The sequence below is a fragment of the Talpa europaea genome (assembly GCF_964194135.1).
Source record: "Talpa europaea genome assembly, chromosome: 6".
Taxonomy (NCBI): Eukaryota; Metazoa; Chordata; class Mammalia; order Eulipotyphla; family Talpidae; genus Talpa; species Talpa europaea.
In genome coordinates, this window is record NC_140072.1 from 80,073,005 (window position 1) to 80,093,559 (window position 20,555).

Here is a 20,555-nt window from a genome sequence, read left to right on the forward strand (position 1 = left end):
ATGGTAAAATTTCTTACAAAGGACTGAACAGACCTGGAGATACTCCTGATTTTTACTAAGTTTTGTTTGACACAATACTGGTAACTTTTTGCATTTTGTTTTGATTCAAAGTAAGTTTTCTTGTTTTGACTGACCAGGACCTGAAGCAATGTTGCATTTTCTTTTCCAGCAGAGCTAACTTGTATTTGCATTTTCTCTCCCTTTGATACTAACACAGGATAAAAATAGTGGTAGTAATTTTTTTTTTTTTTACTACTCATGTCAGAGTCTATTTTTGCATAAATTTCATAGGGATTTTGTCTGCTTAAACGGAAAAATTGGACATGAGTGTCATTGGGTGGCTGTGAGTGGAATCTTCCAGGAAGTTGAAGCAGAGCTGAACCAAGAAGAGAACCCGCTGCTTTGTTTGTAGGGTTCCAGAGACCTCCAAAGGTGAGGAAGATGCCTCCATGGGCAGGACTGGACAACCGGGAAAAAGAAAAGCCCTGGTACTCTCCATAAGAGGAAGACCAGGTGGAGTCTGAAGAGATCAACTTTGTTCTTGACGCCTACGTGGACCAGATGGCAAGAGTTCCCTCTGATCCTATATGGAGTGTCCAACAAAGCCAGCTAAAAGTGCTGTTTGGTTATTTTGCCCTACGATTTTATGCAAAACTAGGTAAAATGGTTTAAAAGTAGATTTAGTTAGCAAATTTTTGCTATGTTGAATAACAAATTGGGATCAAGGTGGAAAGAACTTGCTTTTAGATAAGTTGAACCAATTTTAAGATATTTTTTCTTCCCGTGATTTTGATATATTTGCTGTCTTGTTTTGGCTAATGCCTCCAGATTTTTTTTTTTTTTTTCTTTTGGCTTTGACTGATGAACTATTTTCTGGGAATGGAGGAACTTTGTTTTCCACAATGGACAATACCTGGAGACTGGTTTTCTTTCAAACTGGACTCCTGAAAAATTTTCATCTGAGGCTACACCCCAGCACCCATACATCTGATCTTCATCACCACAGAAATGGTGGCACTAGGTCAAAGGGGGGAAATTGTTAGAAGGAAAGGATGTTCTGAGCAAACTCCATACAGGTTTTGCACACTCCACCCCCAGCCCAGATCAGAGCCATCAAGACACTGGGAACTACAAATCCCATGATCACCAAAGGGAGGGTTGCTGGGACCTGAGGGTGGAGTTAAGCATCCAGGTTTGGGTATAAAATCAGCCATGTGGGCTGGGGTCGCTCTCTGGACTCACGCTCTTGGCTTTTTGCCAGCTTTCAATGGGTCACCGGGAATTCCAGGTCAGCAGATCTGGTAGGACGCATTCACGAATTTATATCCCTCTCTCTGTCTCCCTGAGTTATTCATGTCTTCATTTTCCTCTTTTGAAAATAAACCTTTTATTAACCTTTTTTGTGTGCTTGCAGTTGAGTATTCATAAGTCCCTTTTAAGCGCGCGGGTGAGGACCCACCGTCAGGCACCCGTTTCATACCGGGGTTGCTCTGTAACAGTCTCCATCCCCCAAATCGCTGTGGCCGGGTCTCTGATGCTGAGAGATGCAGATGATGTGGTGTGAAGGGTTGGGCTTTTTTTTTTGTTCCTAAAAATGCAACGAACAAAAAAAAAAGTACAACAATCCAAACCCAACCGTCTCGTAGCGTGTCGGCTTTCTTCCCGGTGGCTCCACAGGGGGCGGCGCAGCTTCCCGCGCTGCGCTCGGTCTACGCCCGGCGCTCTGGGCGGCCAGCCGGCCCCTCCCCCCGGCGCGTCGGGGCAGGCGCTTTCCCGGGCGCGCGCCCGCTGGGCGGGGATCGGCGCCGGCTGCCTCCGCCCCTCCCCTCCTCCCGCAGCGCCGGCGGGGCGGCTGCCGCCACCGGTAGGAAGCCCGCCGCCCTTCCCTCACCCTCCGCCGGGAAGGCGAGACCCGGGAGGTGGAACAAAGGCGAGGCCCGGTCGGGTAGGCGGGCCGTGGAGGCAGGAGGCGGTTGGCGGGGCGGGGCCCACGGGCGCCTCGAGGCCATTTTGCGGCCTGCCCCTCGTGGTAACGCGCGGCCCCTGCCGCTGGACAACTGGCCGCCGCGCGGCTCCGGGCGGGCTCCTCCCGCGGCCCTGAAGGTCGGAGATAAGTGCCGGCCGCCGGCCGCTCTCTGGGGAGGAGGTGGGCTCCGCTCGGCCACTGCGAGGGGCGCTGGCGCTGCGGGCCGGGCCCTGCGTGCGTGGGGGCTGGCGGAGAGCGGGCCTGAGCGGCGGTCCCGGCAGCGCAGCGAAGCCGCGGGGAACTGGTAGGGCTTGTGGGCAGGAGCGGCGGCGGCGGCGGGCCTCGCCCGACGGTCTGCTCCGGAAAACCTGCCCCGTTACCGAGCATACCGGGCTCCACTGAAAGAAAAGGCGGCCGGAACCAGAGGTCAGCGCGCTGCCACCCCCTGCACCTAACCGGGGAGGCTGCCTGGCGCCGAGGGAGGGCGCCGTCACCGGGAACCTTGTAAGAAGATGTCCATTCTCTCGCGTGCTCTTGACTCACTAGAACCTGGCCGCTTGGCTTTACTTGTGGGGCATGTTCGAAAAAAATGAGGATCAGGGCTGTGGAGCCTACGTAAAGAAATGCATGATTCCTTATTCTTTGTTCTTTGCAGTGGCCTCTTTTGTCAGTCACAGCGTGTAAAAAACCAGATTGATCTGCCCTGGGAAATAGAACCCTGCCGAATACACCTGTTTGCTGCGAATAGAGGTAAACTATAATCGTGTTCCTTACATTTTTTTTTTTAAAAAAAGCACCCAATTATTTTAGACCCAGAAGCTCAAAATTTAGCTCTGTTGAATATATATGTTCTTCCCCACTTCTAATATAGTGCTCCTTGTTCTCATTTTTCTCAACACTCAAAATATGGAATCCATAATTGTAAATTTTCATGTGGCAGTTATTTTAAATGTATTATAATCCGAATATTTTTATCATAAAGGAAGAGAGTTTTCAGCGTTTCTGTTTTACAGTTTTTCCTCCTCCTTTGCCAGACTGCTAGGGCTTGAACAATGGCTTGAGTTTTCTGACTCCAGAGACTTTCTATTAAAAGCAGAATTTCATTTTTACATAGCAGTCTTGGTTACAGGCTCAGAGGGAGTGGGACTGTGGATGAACTGGTTGTATTTCTCTATTGCACAATGAAGAGATAACCTTTCTTGAGACTTTTTCCCTAAAAATACCATCTTTTTTGCACCAGCTGACTTAACTAATCTTACCTGATAAATCTGACTTCACATAGGTTATTCTTTTCATTCTGTACATTTATGATAGATTGGTTACTTGGCCCTACTTCTGCCACAGTTTTTTTTCAAATATGCACATTTTCATGACAGCTTTGTGTCTGTTATCCTATGCAATACTTGCTTTGCCTTCCTGCTCAAGAGAGGCAGCTGTCTTTTAGGACCTTTCATGGTTAGTCCACTCATGCTGTAAAAATGCATATAGCTGTCACAGTATTTTTACACATATGTAAATAAACCACCTTACATTTATAGTTTAGCAGTTTACAAAATTGTCACATATTAATCTGTCCAAGAACATTATGAGGGTATGTATTGTAAAAATCCTCCGTTTGAATCTAGTTATTCAGAAGCAGGTTCAGAGCTCTTTCCCCTTTACTGGTGAGCCTGTTACAATATAATTTGTGAAAGTCACAGAATTTTATAAGAGAATTAGCCCATGATTAAACTCCATTTGATTAATGAGAATGCTAAATTCTTGGACCCACTTTGGAGATATTGTTAAGGTCTAAGAATTGGGGAACTTAGATTTTGTGCCTGGCTTGCTGTGTATGACTGAGAAATCTCCATTTTGGAGGGACCTCAGTTCATTCAGCTGGGATGTTTAGCTAGCTAACCTCTAAATTGTTTTTAACCTAGTACTTCTATTTTATTCGTACCCCATGTACAGTATACACAGACACATAGAAATATTAGTTGCCTTAAATGATTTTCATATTTTAAACTTGGGTTGTTGGTATGGTTAAAAAAAATATATGCCTTGTTCATTTTTTACTAAGCTCTATAAAGGAATGTTTTTGTTTTTTATTAAAACATTTATTTATGCATACAAGAGTTGGGGTGCAGGCCAGAGTTGCGTGGGTGAAAGGATTCATCAGAGACAGAATGGGGAGCAGAACAGGTAGATTCACTGAGGGGAGCAGAAGGTGAGACAGGAGAGGTCTGCTGTGCCATGTGGGTCACCTCCCTAGCTAGGGATCCAACTTGTGCTGCAGTGGCTGCAGATAGCTTCATAGTGCTGCGTTTTAACCCCTGGTGCCACTGGGGAGGCCCCTATAAAGGAATGGTTCTACGTAAGGTCAGAAACTGTATGAGGTGGAGCATTCACATGCATCATGTGATTAGAGTTCATGTACTTTTTCTGGAGGAAAATGTGACAGTCCTTTCAAAGCCTTAAAAATATTCCCATTCTGGGCCTCCCCTGGTGGTGCAGGTGGTTGAGCGCAGCGCTGTGAAGCTCTCCGCAGCCTCTGCAGCACCAGTTCAATCCTGGCCAGTGAGGGTCCCACATGGCAAGCAGATCTCTCCTGTCTCGCCCCTGCTCCCCTCAGCAGCGTATTTTGTCAGTCTGCCTGCTCTATTCCCTGCTCTGTCTTTGGTGGATCCTCTCACCCTCCCGTGCATCTGGCCTGTACCCCGGTTCTTGTATAAATAAATAAATAAAATTTAAAAAAATTCCCATTTTTTTTTTTTAAGATTTATTTATGTATATAAGAACTGGGGTACAGGCCAGAGGTGTAGGGGGTGAGAGGATTCACCAGAGACAGTGGGGAGCAGAACAAGCAGATTGAAACACACTGCTGAGGGGAGCAGTGGGCAAGAGAGGAGAGGTCTGCTGTGCCATGTGGGTTAGCTCCCTGGCTGGGGATCAAACTTGTGCTGCAGTGGCTGCGGATAGCTTCATAGTGCTGTGACTTAACCCCCTGTGCCACCAGGGAGGCCCCAAAATATATTCCCATTCTTCACTAATAAACTTACAGGAATTGTCTAAGGAAATAATCAGAGCTGTGGGCCAAGACTTTCCTACAAGGTAGGACTTAACCAGTTATCTATTAAATGCTTATCTTCGCTTGGCACAGTATTAGGTACTATGTAAATAATCTCAGTCTAGATAATCTGTTGATAGCTAGCTACCCACTGAATGCTAGACTGAATGCTTGACAGCTAGATCAGAGATCCCCGATTTACATATTGAGAAATTATGTGAACTACAAATGGTGTTGAAACCCATTCTCTCCTGCCCAGAGGAAGTTAATTTGAGAAAAATATATCTCAATTTGAGAGAAATGTACACATGGATTAAATTATTCTTCTAGTTGGTTATTGAAAAAAAAATAACAAACCAATAGAAAAGAGCATATCTAGATGGACTACCCAGTTTTAGAAGAATATATAAGGATAGGAGAAATGGATGTTACAAAATAAGTGGGAAAAAAAGTAGATACAAAATTGAGTTACACTACCAGTTTTAAAAATATGCGTACACAAACATGAGATTGGAAGATATATACCAAAAAAAAAATATCAAAATAGAGGTTATTCCTTGATGATGTGAATGATTTTTTTTACTTGCGCTTTCTGTCATCACAAATTTTATAATCTAAGAAAAAGATAAAAGCTAATTCTAGCAGAATAATTTAGTCTGTGTGCATATTTACCTCAAATTCAGACAGTCATTTTACTCAAATTGTTTTAATCTGGATGGAAATGAAGGATTCAGCAACATTTGGAGTACAGATTTCTTAATACTGAGTATGTAGCTGGGAAAGGGATAATTCTCCAACTTCATTATAATGTCAACTTTCTGTGTCCTTTTTTATAAGGTATTAGTGATATCTTTTGAAGTAAAAATATTTTTGTAAATGTGCTGTTTCTAAGTTTAGGGCAGAAATTCACTTTGGCTTTTATTTCATATCTTTAAATATCATTGTCATTTGATTACCTATTTTTGTTATTCATCAAAGACACTGTCATTGTCACTACCTTACCCTGAGACTCTAGATACAGAATGGTAGTAGAATTTAGTGTTACACTTTTACCCCATAAGTTAACCAAATACAGGTGTCTTTTGACATACAGTTACATTACAGTTAAACTTCCTGTAAAGCAAATACCCATAAAATGGGAATTACAGATGTATTATATCTATAATTACATCTATTATAGATGTAAATACATCTCTCAGGGAAAGCTGAATTGAAAATTTTGCTGATAAATTATTGTTTCTCCTGTGGCATAAATACTACAAGTATATCCTACAAGTATATCCATAAATAATCTGGCTCCCTGGTTAAAATTCCAAGAGGAGCGCTTCCTCCTCCTACCTCCTGACCCCCATACTTAGTGTGAGTGAGGTGTTCCAACATAGTGTATAAAATTGCTGAACATTTAGTATAATTAGCTTTCTACTGATATAGTCTGCTGAGCATATTTACTTAGAATAAGGTATAGCTAAGCATGAAGTATAGTAACACATATATAGAATATTTCAAACAAAACTAAATAATTTTTGTATAGTATTAAATGTCTTTCAAAGCAGTCATACAGTGAGAGAAACTAATATGTTTAAGTGGTCTGTGAAAGGTTACTCACGAGAGCAAGACAAGTATGTCTTGATCCAGAGATTTCCAATAAATTTTTATTTTTATAAAATGTAAAACAATACCATATTAGATTGTTCTTTGTGAAGTCTATCATACTTGATGTTTCTGAAGTTTTACTTTTTTTCCAGTTCAATAGCTTTTTTATAGTTGGTGCCCTTTTTTAGTTTTTTTCCCCCCAGCATTATCCTTGTATACCTGTAGTTAGTTGTTAACTAGACACTACTAAGTTTCAAAGAAACATTAATAGATATCCTGAGATAGAACATAGTACACTATTTGAAAGCAAGATTAGTCTGTAAAGAGGAAGTGATTAAAAAAATACAGGTGAACCCTTTTATTCTAAGCACTGTTACAAGATCAGATTGATGGCTCTAAGACCTTCACTTGCTTAATTTAGTTTTGCCTATGAAGTGAATTTCAAAATATGCTGTCTACTTACTAGGTATTTAGACACTGCTTTGAAATTCCTAAATTCAGTGATGCCCCAAATCAAGGAGAAATTTGGTTTAAATCCCAAGGTACAAAGTAAAGTATATTGGCTTTTCTTTTGTTCTCTAATGGGATTTGGAGGGGGAAGTCATGGGTAATATTTTGAACAACTTTTTATTGCTGGGAGCTAATGAAATTCCATGGCTTATCACAAGTTTTTTAGTAAACAGCTTGTATTCAAATTAACTTGTTTAAGAGTGAATAGAAGCACCTTTTGCATAATTATAATTTTGAGTTGATCATTTAGAAATAAAGGACTTCTGTTAGCTTTTATTCTCTCTTAGGCCATTGGCTTTCCACTTTTAATACTCTGGTTGTCATGTTACTTTTTTTTTTCCATTTATAGAGACTTGTTGCTATAAAGGTAGGATTGAAAAAGTAGTTTTCATAGTCTTAAGTGCAGATAGCTTTAAAATTTGCTTAAAAATAAATCTGTGGTAGTGTTATACAACTGTGCATTTGTCAGTAAATTTTATTGTATGTGAATTTAAAAGTATATAAAAAAATATAAATATGGCAACCAGAGTTGCCATATTATTATGAGTCAGATGTTTTACAATTGCTTGGAAACCAGAGAGGTGGCGGACAACTGGGGATATTTTTGACTTTTTTTTTGTTGGTACAAGCCTGAGGACATTTTTAATTGGTTATGCTTCAAAATTTAGGCTTTTTGGTATTCAGAAACACATTAGGAAAAAAATGAGTCTTGGAAAACTTGTTTGCCTATATGCACTTAAATTTTACATGTGAAGTTGAAATTTTAACTAGTGAATGATAATTTTATTCACATAACGTTTCTCAACTTCTATATTGGGCAAAAATTTGCCTCCAGAAAGAGGGATGATGTACTTTAGTTTCTTTAAAGGAATATGCTGTATTGATTTCTTCAGAATTTTATGTGTTAGATGCACTTTAAGTAAAGGATCTATAAATTGGTTTCCTGTGAGGTGTACCCTTCATTTAGTGAGACTGAAAACCTTATTTTTAGGCACCAAACTCTTGGCTTCTTGGATTAGGTTTATATGGTTCTCATGCTTCTCTGAAAGCTATCTGTGGAAGTGATGAGATAGTTTTGTCATAAAGTTAGGTAAAACTAAAGGAAGAGGATAAACAAAGTGAATGATAGTAAGAATCTTTAAATTATAACCCAGAATTTGTAAGCATATATGATACATATTTTATCACTAAACATTAGGACAGGATCTGGGCCTCCCTGGTGGCGCAGAGGTTCAAGTATCATCACTATAAAGCTGTCGCCAGCCACTGTTGCGTGAGTTCAATCCCTGGACAGGGAGCTAACCCACATGGTGCAGCAGACCTGTCCCCTCTCCTGCTGCTCCCCTCAGCAGTATATTTCAGTCAGTCTGCCTATTCTGTTCCCCATTCTGTCTCTGGTGAATCCTCTTACCCCCTGCACTTCTGGCCTACACCCTGGTTCTTGTATGCATGAATAAATAAAAATAAATCTTAAAAAAGGAGGGGGGACAGGATCTACTGTAATTTTGGTGCATTTTTTAAAAATAGGACTTTACAAATAGCATTTTTTCCCCACTGGTTTAAGAACCATAAATTGATTGTGGCTTTGGAATGACTATTTCTAAATTTTTGTGTGTGTGATGTTTTTCTTTTTACTTTTGGTCATAGTCGATTGTCTTAAAATTCTTGGCCTCTGTTGCAGAATTCTCAGTTTTTTTCAAAGGTTCTCGAGGCCTTGGGTGCCCTTATTTTTTCTCCTTATCCCAACCACTTGGTATCTTTTGTTTCCCTCTATTAATGTGCTTGCACGGGATTCTTTTGGAAATCATAATCTTGCAAGGATGAGTACATCAGATTTGCTTTCGTTAAGTGCTGCCCCCGCTACTTTATTTCTACTGCCTACTAGAAAAGTAGGCTTTGCACAGCATTCTTAGTTGAAAGATGACAAAGAGCAGTGGAGATAATAAAGTGGAACAGGAGGACCATTAAACATTTTTTTGTATCTGTTCTTAAGATATTTTACAGCTGCTTTATAATTTCTCTTAGAGACATGCTAACCTACTATATAATCATTCTCTTTAGAATACTTTTCAAAGGTTGTATTTGTCTTAACAAAGATTATTCAGAAAAATCAGATCACATATTTTTGCCAGAGAACACTAAATTTGACAGAATCTTTGCCTTAATTTTACATTGTTTATTATATCTTTTTTTTTTTTTTTATAGAGGCATGTTTTATTTATTTGTTTGTTTGTTTTGTTTATACATGTACTGGGTACAGTCAGAAGCGCGGGAGGGTGAGAGAATTCACCAGAGCCAGAGCGGGGAGCAGAGCAGGCAGAAGGACCGAAGTACACTGCTGAGGGGAGCAGCGGGCGGCAGGAGAGGTCTGCACGCCATGTGGGACCCTCCTCTGGTGGCCGGGGAGCAGCCGGGGATCAAACCGGCGCCGCAGAGGCCGCGGGCAGCTTCGCAACCCAGCGCTCAGCGCTCAACCGCTGCGCCATCGGGGAGGCCCTGTTTATTATATCTTTATTACATATGTATGTCTCACAATATGAAACTAGTTAGCCCTGCAAGTTCAGCTTTTGTTTTAAATATTTTATATTATAAATCCAATTCAGCTCTTGAAATTACTATTATTTGTTTTGATTATAAGATGGCCTATGGATTATTAGATCCTATTTTATTTATTACTTTGGTACTAATGTTATATATAATTTCATGTCTATCCCTCAGTAAACTGAACATGAGGACATAGGTAGATCCTATTTTTGGTTTTAAAAATCCAGGAATGGGAGTTTCAAAATGTGCATTTTAAAATAGTAAACTTGAATTGAGGTGAGAGATCTCAAATATTTGTGTCTCAAGGTGCCTTTTGATCTCAAAAATTGAAGATCCCAAGAATTTTTAGTTATGTGTGTACTGTATACATATTTACTATATTAGAAATTAAAACAAAAGATTTAAGGTGTTAATTTAAAATGATAAACTGACATGTTAATATAATTTGTGAAAATAACTTGCAGAACAATTGTGAGAAGAGTTATTACATAGACTGTTAAATGACTAATAGGGGACAACATTTTATCTGTCTCTGCATTACACCTATTGTAGTAAGTTATTTTGGTTGAAATATACAAAGAATATCAAATCTCACTTTGCACAGATAAATGTTGAAGGGAGGAATGCTTTTATAGCCTTTATTGATAATTGTGAATCACCTTTGATATTTTACTAAAACTCAGCAAGTGGTGGTTTCTTAAAAATTAGTTGCAGGGCCTCCCTGGTGACACAAGGGGTTAAGACACAACCTATGAAGCGGTCTGTAGCACTGCAGCATGAGTTCAATCCCCAGCCAGGGAGCTACCCACATGGTGCAGCAGACCTCTCCTGACTTAGCTGCTGCTCCCCTCAGCAGTGTATTTCAGTAGCTCCACGTGTTCTGCTCCCCACTCTGTCTCTGGTGAATCCTCTTACCTCCCACACCTGGTCTGTACCACAATTCTTGTATGCATAAATCTTCAAAAAAAAATTAGTTGTAGTAAAGAATCTGAAGTCATATTTTTTAACATATTTGTCTTTTGATCTTTTATACTTAAGAATGATTTATAATATATGATGATGATTTGAACCAGTTGAGTCACTGTGTATGTAGTCCTCCAAATATTGATATATTTCACTATATATCTCTCCCCTAAAACAAAAACCCAACATTTGTTAATATCACCATTTATATCACTAGAAAAATAATGAGAAACTGCCAAGTTTAGAAGCGGGAAATAAGATTCCCAAAACTTTTATTTTCATTCAAAAACTCATCTTGTATTATTGGCAAGAAATACTGTTGTTTGTTTTCCTTAAAGTGACAGGCTCATTTGTTAACTTTCAAGAAAATATCTGCCAGGACTCAAGTCTGAATAGCCATAGTTTGTCATTTATTCGCCAAATAAAAATGGTATTCCATGAAAAAAGCACGCAGGCCTAACCATGTAAGTAATAAGTAAGTGCTTTTCCTCCAGACAAATGTCTGCTGGTATGCAGAAATACTTTTTGTTTACTTCTATTTTGTCATTAAAAAAAAATTAAAAACACACACAAGGATCAAGGGGTAATAAGTAATTTTTACTAGTTCATCAAGAACATTCTTAAATGACTCTGGCCATCACCCATTGCAGGTTGATGAACTCAATGACTAGTACTATAGTTTGGTGTTATCAGTTGGCTTGATTCCTGGTAAGGTTCCAGCAGTGTTTGCTCACCATTGCTTTTATAGTGCAGTTATCATCATGGTGCCAAAATCACATAACATCTTGGTGGTATTATTGAGCTCATGGATGCCCTGAAAGAGTCTTAGGGACACCCAGGTTTCTGCCTACCACATTTTAAGAACTGGTGTTGTGTGTCTTACAAGATGTTTCTAACCATTATTCTGGTGCTTAAAAACAAAGAACATTTAATTCTCTAGGGAAGAGTGAATTGCAACTGTTATGTTTTAGTTTTTTAAAGATTTATTTATTTATGCATACAAGAACTGGGGTACAGGCCAGAGGTGCGGGGGGTGAGAGGACCCACCAGAGACAGTGGGGAACAGAACAGGCAGATTGACGGAAATACACAGCTGAGGGGAGCAGCGGGTGAGCCAGGAGAGCTCTGCTGCGCCATGTGGCTTGCTCCCTGGCCAGGGATTGAACTCGAACTGCAGCGGCTGTGGACAGACCCATAGGCTATGTCCTAATCCCCTGCGCCACCAGGGAGGCCCACAACTGTCATTTTTACCAATGATACTAATAATTGTAATCTTGCCTTTGAAACAGAAAAAAAATGCCAATTTTCAATAAAATTGAAATGAGTACTCTACATGAGAGTACATGCTTGGATTTATATTTCTGTGCTGCTTTCTTTTAAATAGCATACCCTTTTATAATTGTGGGCCAACACTAAAGAGCTCATTCTATTTACTTAGACACTGAGTAGCTTTGTTTCTGACAGCTAGTAGTTGGCGTTGTTTTAGAACAATCAGTTGGGTCCTGCTGGCTCAACTTGCAGTTGTCCTAGTCCTAACCCTGTCTCAGGCAAAGACTGTTGTTGGAAAGCCCACACAAAGGCTTTGTGTTACAGGGATCCCTACTTATGGAGCAATGTTTCCAGACCTAGCAGATTTAATCTGCTGGGTGTGCATTCCCTTCTCAAATTTCTCACATTTCTTTTGTTTGCCTGGTTCACTTAAAGATCATTTTTAATGTTTGTGAAGACAGTTCCTTAAAATTATTACATGGGGGAGGATTACTGGAGTAAAATAAAATTTTCTTTCTCTATGGTAGGATGTGATGGAGCTGCTTGAAGAAGATCTCACGTGCCCAATTTGTTGCAGTCTGTTTGATGATCCTCGAGTTTTGCCTTGCTCACACAACTTTTGCAAAAAATGCTTAGAAGGGATCTTAGAGGGCAGTGTGCGGAATTCACTGTGGAGATCATCTCCCTTCAAGTGTCCCACATGCCGTAAGGAAACTTCAGCTACAGGAGTCAATAGCTTGCAGGTTAATTACTCCCTGAAGGGTATTGTGGAAAAGTATAACAAGATCAAGATCTCTCCCAAAATGCCTGTATGCAAAGGACACCTGGGGCAGCCTCTGAACATTTTCTGCTTGACTGATATGCAGCTGATTTGTGGGATCTGTGCTACTCGAGGTGACCATACTAAGCATGTCTTCTGTTCTATTGAAGATGCCTATGTTCAGGAAAGGGATGCCTTTGAATCCCTTTTCCAGAGCTTTGAGACCTGGCGAAGGGGAGATGCTCTTTCTCGTTTGGATACCCTAGAAACTAGCAAAAGAAAATCTCTACAGTTATTAACTAAAGATTCGGATAAAGTGAAGGAGTTCTTTGAGAAGTTACAACACACATTGGATCAAAAGAAGAATGAAATCCTGTCTGACTTTGAGACCATGAAACTTGCAGTTATGCAAGCCTATGACCCAGAGATCAACAAACTCAATACCATCTTACAGGAGCAACGAATGGCCTTTAACATTGCTGAAGCTTTCAAAGATGTGTCAGAACCCATTGTATTTCTGCAACAGATGCAGGAGTTCAGGGAGAAAATCAAAGTAATCAAGGAAACTCCTTTACCCCCCTCTAATTTGCCCACAAGTCCTTTAATGAAGAATTTTGATACCAGTCAGTGGGAAGACATAAAACTAGTAGATGTGGATAAACTTTCTTTACCACAAGACACTGGCACATTCATTACCAAGATTCCCTGGAGCTTTTCTCAGTTATTTGCGGTACTAATTCTGCTTGGCTTTCTCATTTTCTTCAGTCCTGCCATATTCCTTGAATGGTCTTTATTTGATGAATTCACAACTTGGAAAGACTATCTTTCAAACTTCAGTTCCTATTTGACCAACTCAGCTGATTTTGTGGAACAATCAGGTTTTTATTGGGAACAGGTGACAAATGAGTTTCTTATTTTTAGTGAAAATTTTAAGAATTTTACTTTGGTGGTGCTGACCAGTGTGGCAGAATTTGTGTGCAAATATAAACTATTATAAAATCTGTTTCAACTCTGTAGTTCTCTGTTCTTTGTTAGATACTTGCTAGCAAAGAGAATGGCAGTTCAGAGTCCAGCCAGATTATTTTCCTACAGAAGTATTCCTTTCAGAAATAATGTCTTATACATACTCAAATTAGAAAGCATTAAGAAAAAGTGAAATTTAACAGTATAGTCCCTCTTTTTTAAGGACTACTTTTGAAATAAAAATCCTACCCCCAGTACTGGTTGTGTTTATGCTGTGATAAAAGTGGGAAGTGAGAGAGCACATGGTGTGTAATATTGTAGTGATGGGTAATAATAGTGATTGTTCATTTAATCTGTAATATAGACTCCTCTTTAATAAAGTAACTTTTGAGGGAGTGAATAGTCTTTTAAAAAAGGAAAGAAAATATGGATGGATTGGATTTCCAATTTTTCTACAAGGGTTTATTTTCCTTTTTCATTGAAAGATGAAAACAAGAAGTGATCTGATCTTAGTGCTGCTTATTTCTGTCATGTTATGAAACTGCTTTGAAAGCCTAGAGTCTTTACTCCAGTCCTTCAATTTGGTTGAGCGGAGGTAGTCCAAGCAGGGACAGAAAAAAAAGGTGGTAACTAAATTTAAAGGGATAGTTATTCTAGCTATGAGGAGTCAAAGCTGGTAGTTGAGGCAATAACTGTCATCCATAACCAATTCAAGATTTAGTCGTTAAATAGCTGAGGGGATCATAAAGAATTCCAAGTGTTTCTCCGTAAATTTTCTGCTATGAGGGTTCATAATAGGTTAGTGGTCTGGGGATGGTAAGTGCTTTTCTGTTCCCAATATATTTTTCTTTAAATTTACAAGAGGATTTCATTAATTTGTTTATGGGATACAGGAAAGGTATCTATTTGACTTCAGGTATATTGAAAGTTTTTCTTTAGACAATTCAGTTCCTCATCTGTTGCTTTATTTTGTACACTTCAAGTTCCCAAGCAACTAAAATTTGCAAACACAGCTATGGATACACCATTTGTTTTATACTAGTTACTTGGGAATGTAGGTCTCTTTTGTTGTATTCCCCTCCCCTCCATTTCTTAATCATATGTAACTAGCAACACTAATGGTTATAGGTTGCAACACTAATGGTTATAGGTTGACTTACAAATTTCTAAGCCTGTGGCAGATGGTTTGTAGCCTCTAGGTTGAAACTAAAAAATGAGTGGTCAGGAATTGGTTACTTTGAATGTGGGAGGGAAGATATTCACAACAAGGTTTTCCACCTTAAAGCAGTTTCCTGCCTCTCGGTTGGCACGAATGTTAGATGGCAAAGACCAAGAATTCCAGATGGTTGGTGGCCAGATTTTTGTGGACAGAGATGGTGTTTTATTTAGTCACATCATAGACTTTTTGAGAACTCACCAGCTTTTATTGCCCACTGACTTTTCAGACTACCTTAGGCTTCAGAGAGAGGCTCTTTTTTATGAACTTGATTCTTTGGTTGGTCTTTTAAACCAAGAACACTTGCTACAGTCAAGACCTGCTGTTGTGGAAGTGCATTTCCTAAGTCGAAATACTCAAGCTTTTTTCAGAGTATTTAGCTCTTGCAGCAAAACAATTGAGATGCTAACTGGGAGGATTACAGTATTTATAGAGCAATCTTCAGCACCATCCTGGAGTAGTGACTCTCTCCCTCCTCAGATCAACTTACTTCCACTGCCTCCACAAAGGCCTTCTTACCATGACCTGGTTTTCCAGTGTGGCTGTGACAGCATGACTGATAACCAAGCTGGAGTCAGGTATTTTGTGCTTAGAAGCATCTCTCTTCTGTTTCTTGATGTTTCCTCTCAAAACTGAAAAATTTTCATGACTGAAACTTGCAAAAAATTACTGAAGGTAATGTTTTGGAGGTAATTTGTAGAGTTGAGTAGAATGACCAAATACTTTTCAAGTTGGAATACTTTTCACAGTAAAATAATACTGTGACTGTGTGGGACAACCAAGGAAAACTGGAACTATGGTCAAGATGTAGGAATCATTTTTACAGATTATGTTTTATTGGAATGAATTTAGTTTAAGAATGAGATATTTTGTTTCCCCCAAGAGAGATTCTTTGAGTGCCTGGCATAGAGTATGTAAAGGCTCAATACCTTCTTCTGACTTCCTTAAATTTGATGATTTTATTTTTTTTTTCGCTTCTTTGATTTTCCTCCTTCCTACTTTATTTTGAAACACCACACAGGAAGATAAATATTCCATGGCTAATTTGTTAGCCTGTTAATCTTTGGCACTCTTAGACAACTGAAAATATTGGGATAAATTGTCAGTATTTTAAAGACAGTTGCTTCTGGGGCTACTCACTTCCCATGTTCTTGGTTGAACCTTAAGGCTATTTTCTACTGTCATGGGCACATTTTTCCCCCCAAGTATGTCTTAATGCTGCCCCACCATTTCACTATGAAAGTTGGCTTTAATTTTCAGAAGCAAAAATAAGGTGTACAGAATATGATCGTAATTAAACTGTAATGTATTTTTTAAAATGAGTAAAGGCAGATAGACATACTTGGGATGACTTTAGCTATCGGGAAGGATCAGCGTGTGCCTCTCTCACAACAAACCCCTTAGTCCTGCTCACCAAAGGGGAGGACACTAGGCAGTACAACAGTTTTTACACTTTGTAATTTCCTATCCTTCGAAAGAGATTGAAATGTCATTTTGGTAAAAGAGAAACTAATACAGATTGTGAAGAAAACTCAAGCTTCTGCTGCAAACTGCTGTGTGATACCCATGTGCACAACTTTCTTTTCATTGGTGGGACAATGACATAAAAAAGAAATGAGCCCTTTTTTTTTTTGCTTAAGATTTTTTGGAATTCCTTTCTAAAATTAGAATTGTAAGGAAAAATAGTATTGATTCTAGAAGAAACATTAAAAGACAGTAAAATGATATCCTGTTAAATATTTAATGCTCTTTAAAAAGAACTATGCATTTGGAGAAAATTGTTATCTTGAAAAACAAGATTAGAGACTCAAGTTGGGATATTGCACACAGTGCCAGGTGGTTTCCCCTCTGTTGAGTGTTTGTGTTTTAGACATGGTATGTTCTCACCTTAGCAGGAGAATGGCATTACAGTTAAACTTCCAAAGCAGGTAATTCCAAAACCAAATCTATTTTTTTTTTGCATCACCAGATAGTATTCTTTTCAGTTTTTTTAAGTTGGAAAATTTCCCCAATTTGATACATAGTGTCAGTTTCAAAGTAGAGATAATTTGAAGTGGCATTAGGATTTCTGGTGATCAGATGAAAACCCTGATCTTAAAAGGCCCACATTAGGTATATTATTGCCCAGGTCTATATCTGATAGACTTTGTTCTGACCTTTTTAAACTGTCTCAAATGTGAAAGTGTGGTTGCCTTTAAAATTTTTTAAATAAGTTTTGATTTTCTATTTCCCATTGGTTTCTTACTGGGTCTTGAAACTTTTCATTTCTCAATTTGCCCTTATAGGGAATCAAGTCCTTGGCTCAAATGATTTCTTGCAAGTGCATTCCACTTTATCATCTGCTATGTTGCTATTTGTATCTTAATTTGTGAGATAATCTGTAACTTTTTTTCTCTTTGCTAAATGTTTCTAGGTTACACAATCAAGATTGGGGCTGGAGAGTAGATAGACTGATTTACTGTTAAAAATTTGCTGTATCAAACAATAAACTTTTTATAATGAACTTTGTAGTTTTATAGTTCTTATATTTTATCAGGTTTTCATTGCCTAGAATTAATTTTAAATGCAACCTACAATAATCACTCTATTTGAATCAAAATTAAAAGGAGGCTAGTGATAGCCCCAAGGTTCTTTCTAATCCTGTAAAACTACAGATAGCTTAGGTTGCTTCCTGGGACTAAGTTAAAACATTTCTTCACATGACAAAAGAAATGGTGGGAGAGTGGGGCCTCCCTGGTGGCACAGGGGTTAAAGATACTGCTAGTAAGCTACTGAGTTTGATCCTTGGCAGGCCTGGAAGCTGACCCACTCGGCACAGCAGACCTCTCCTGTCTCACCTGCTGCTCCCCTCAGCAGTGTACTTAAGTAGATCTGCCTGTTCTGCTCCCCACTATTTCTGATGAATGCTCTCAGCTGTCCCCACCCCACCACACCTCTGGCCTACACCCCAGCTCTTGTATGTATAAATAAATCTTGAAAAGAAAATGGTGGGAGAACATAAAGACATAAAATTACCCTTGCTGGCAGATAAGGAAGTAATATAGCTATTTCTACGTGGGCATGTTGACATTGTTAAAATCAACATATAGCTAATCTAAAAGTTGAGGTATATTTTTCCTGCATTATGCATTGGTCCAATTCAGTTTCCTTGAGAATAGAAAGTTTTGTATTTTCAACTCTGGAGAACTTTTGACATCATTTTTGCTCTTCAACAATGGACTATTGATGTCAGCACTAGTAATGGGTAAAATTAGATGGCGGGGAAAATTATGAATGTATAAAATGTTCATCAAAATGATTGATTAAATTGAATGAAAACTAATAAACTAAAAACAAAAATTGGAAACAAATTATAAAGAATTATGCTAGTTTCCATAAAATAATTTCTCAATGATTAAGGCTAATGCTAAGCCAAGTAAGTCTGAAGGAGAAAGATAAATACTGGAGGGTGTCACTAATATGTGGAATATAAAATAACTAAAATAGAGCCCCTCTGGTGGCACAAGGGGTTAAGATGCAATCTATGAAGCTAACTGCAGCCACTGAAGTACAAGTTTGATCCCCAGCTAGGGAGCTACCCACATGGCGCAGCAGACCTCTCCTGACTTGCCTGCTGCTCCCCTCAGCGGTGTATTTCAGTCAGTCTGCCTGTTCTGTTTCCAACTCTGTCTCTGGTGAATCCTGTCGCACACACACACCCCTCCCCCGCACTTCTGGCCTGTACCCCACCTCTTGTATGCATAAACCAAAATCTTAAAAAAAAAAAAACAACTTTTAAAAAAGATAAAATAACTAAAATAGTCAAGATAAAGATAAGCTGAAAACTTGCCTTTGACAGCTGACTACAGAACTAAAACACCAAGTGGGGAGAGGATGGTGGAGGGAAAAGAACAGGGAAGCAGGGAGGCATAATGGTCTGTGGTGGAGGAGTATGGGCAATTTTGTGGTGGATGCACTATGGTAATACATGGTAGGAATATCCCAATGTTAGTTCAGTTAAGATTAATTAAAAAAGAAAATTCATGAGGGAACTCTCCTGCATTGCTGGTGGGAGTGCAAACTGGTCCAATCACTGTGGAAAGCTGTGTGGTGATTCCTCAACCTACTAAAGATAGAGCTTCCATACGATCCAGCAATTCCACTCCTAGGTATTTACCCAAAGGACACAGAAACACCAATTCCAAAGAGCACCTGCACCCCTATATTTATAGCAGCACTATTTACAATAGCTAAGCTTTGGAAACAACCCAAATGCCCAAAAATAGATGACTGGATCAAGAAGATGTGGTACATATACACCATGGAATATTACTCAGCATTCAAAAAAGATAAACACATGCAATTTGCAGCAACATGGATGGCGCTGGAAGGGATCATGCTCAGCGAAATAAGCCAGAAAGAAAAAGAAAAATACCGGATGGTCTCACTCATAGCAGGAATCTAGAAAACCTAAATAAGGGACCAGGAAAAAGAAAGGCTATAACAACAACAACAAAAAAATCAAAATCAAACAGCTATGAACCAGAGACATACTGGGGGGGAGGGGATGGAGGGGTTGGGGTCAAAATAAGGGGGTTGCAATTGTATGGGGAATATAAAAATAAAAATAAAAAAAATTCATCTATGTTATAGTCCTAAAGGTGGAATTACAATCTTTTAAGCTCTCTATTTGCAGTATCCTGAAATTACTGATTTGGATTTATAAATGAAGTCTAAAATAATCTAACTGAAAATGGTATGATGTATATGATGACTTGAGGTACAAGTCAAATTTATATGTTTAGTTTTGCTAGTTATTAAAAGGATGCTTTATAATTAAATATTTTTTGTGTGTCCTAGGTATGTTTCTATAAAACCTGATAACCGAAAATTGGCCAATGGAACTAATGTCCTCGGCTTACTGATTGACACTTTATTAATGGAAGGCTTCAATCTGGTCAGCACTAGAACAGTATCTGAAGACAAAACTGAATGCTATATCTTTGAAAGAAAAAGAAGATCTGAAGCTCTCACCATGAACAAAACACTGAAAACAGAGACTACCAATCATGCCAGAGCAATCTAAGAAAAACAAATGAGGTTCTTTGTTCTCTTAGAAGTGAAAGGATAGTCATTTTCTGGTTTGGAAATTCCCATATTTAGAGCATATTTTAGTGAAGTATGTCCTCAGCCTAACTTTTTGAACTTGCCTCCTACAATGCCATCTTTGGGGAACCACTCCTCAACAATGCTTAGGTAGGCCTGCTAATGCCTGTTGCTTTCAAAATAACACTGTGCACTTGGTGCTTTGGCACATGTTCCTTTTGTTAAGTGCCTCTTTTTCTTTTTTTCCAGGACCCTTACACAGCTTTCAAGAATGGGCTCTAGAGTCAGACTGCTTGATTTCCAATCCCAAATCAATCACTTACTAGCTATATGACTTAAATAAGTCATTTACGCCTCCTCTGTGCTTCAACTTCATTTATCAAATGGGGTAATAAGAAAAGGATATGTGTGGATTAAAGGAGATAATGTACTCAACACATTGCCTGGCACATGGTAGGCACTCAGTAACTCTTAGTAATGATGAAGAGTATGAATGGCCCATTTCCAATTGTACCTCTTTGTGAGGCCTTGTTCTTCCTTCTCTTCCAGGCATATTAATCAGGTCTTTCTTCTGTACTGACTTATATGCCAGCATAAAAACAAAATTTTCTCACTTGAATATGAGCTCAATGCACTG

General features: G+C 39.1%; 2 protein-coding genes across 2 annotated transcripts; both read left to right on the top strand.

Moving 5' to 3' along the window:
* Positions 1 to 2,686: 2,686 nt before the first annotated feature.
* TRIM13 (tripartite motif containing 13) lies at positions 2,687 to 13,651 on the top strand (the record flags this gene model as incomplete). The annotated part of the gene is made up of 2 exons (XM_084235581.1): positions 2,687 to 2,716; positions 12,422 to 13,651. The coding sequence occupies exon 2, from the start codon at positions 12,428 to 12,430 to the stop codon at positions 13,649 to 13,651; it is 1,224 nt and encodes a 407-aa protein (XP_084091707.1). The 5' UTR covers positions 2,687 to 2,716; positions 12,422 to 12,427.
* A 1,179-nt stretch (positions 13,652 to 14,830) lies between these two features.
* Positions 14,831 to 19,898, top strand: KCNRG (potassium channel regulator; the record flags this gene model as incomplete). The annotated part of the gene is made up of 2 exons (XM_084235795.1): positions 14,831 to 15,411; positions 19,673 to 19,898. 2 exons carry the CDS (start codon positions 14,831 to 14,833, stop codon positions 19,896 to 19,898), a joined length of 807 nt encoding a protein of 268 aa, XP_084091921.1.
* Between the last annotated feature and the right edge of the window lie 657 nt (positions 19,899 to 20,555).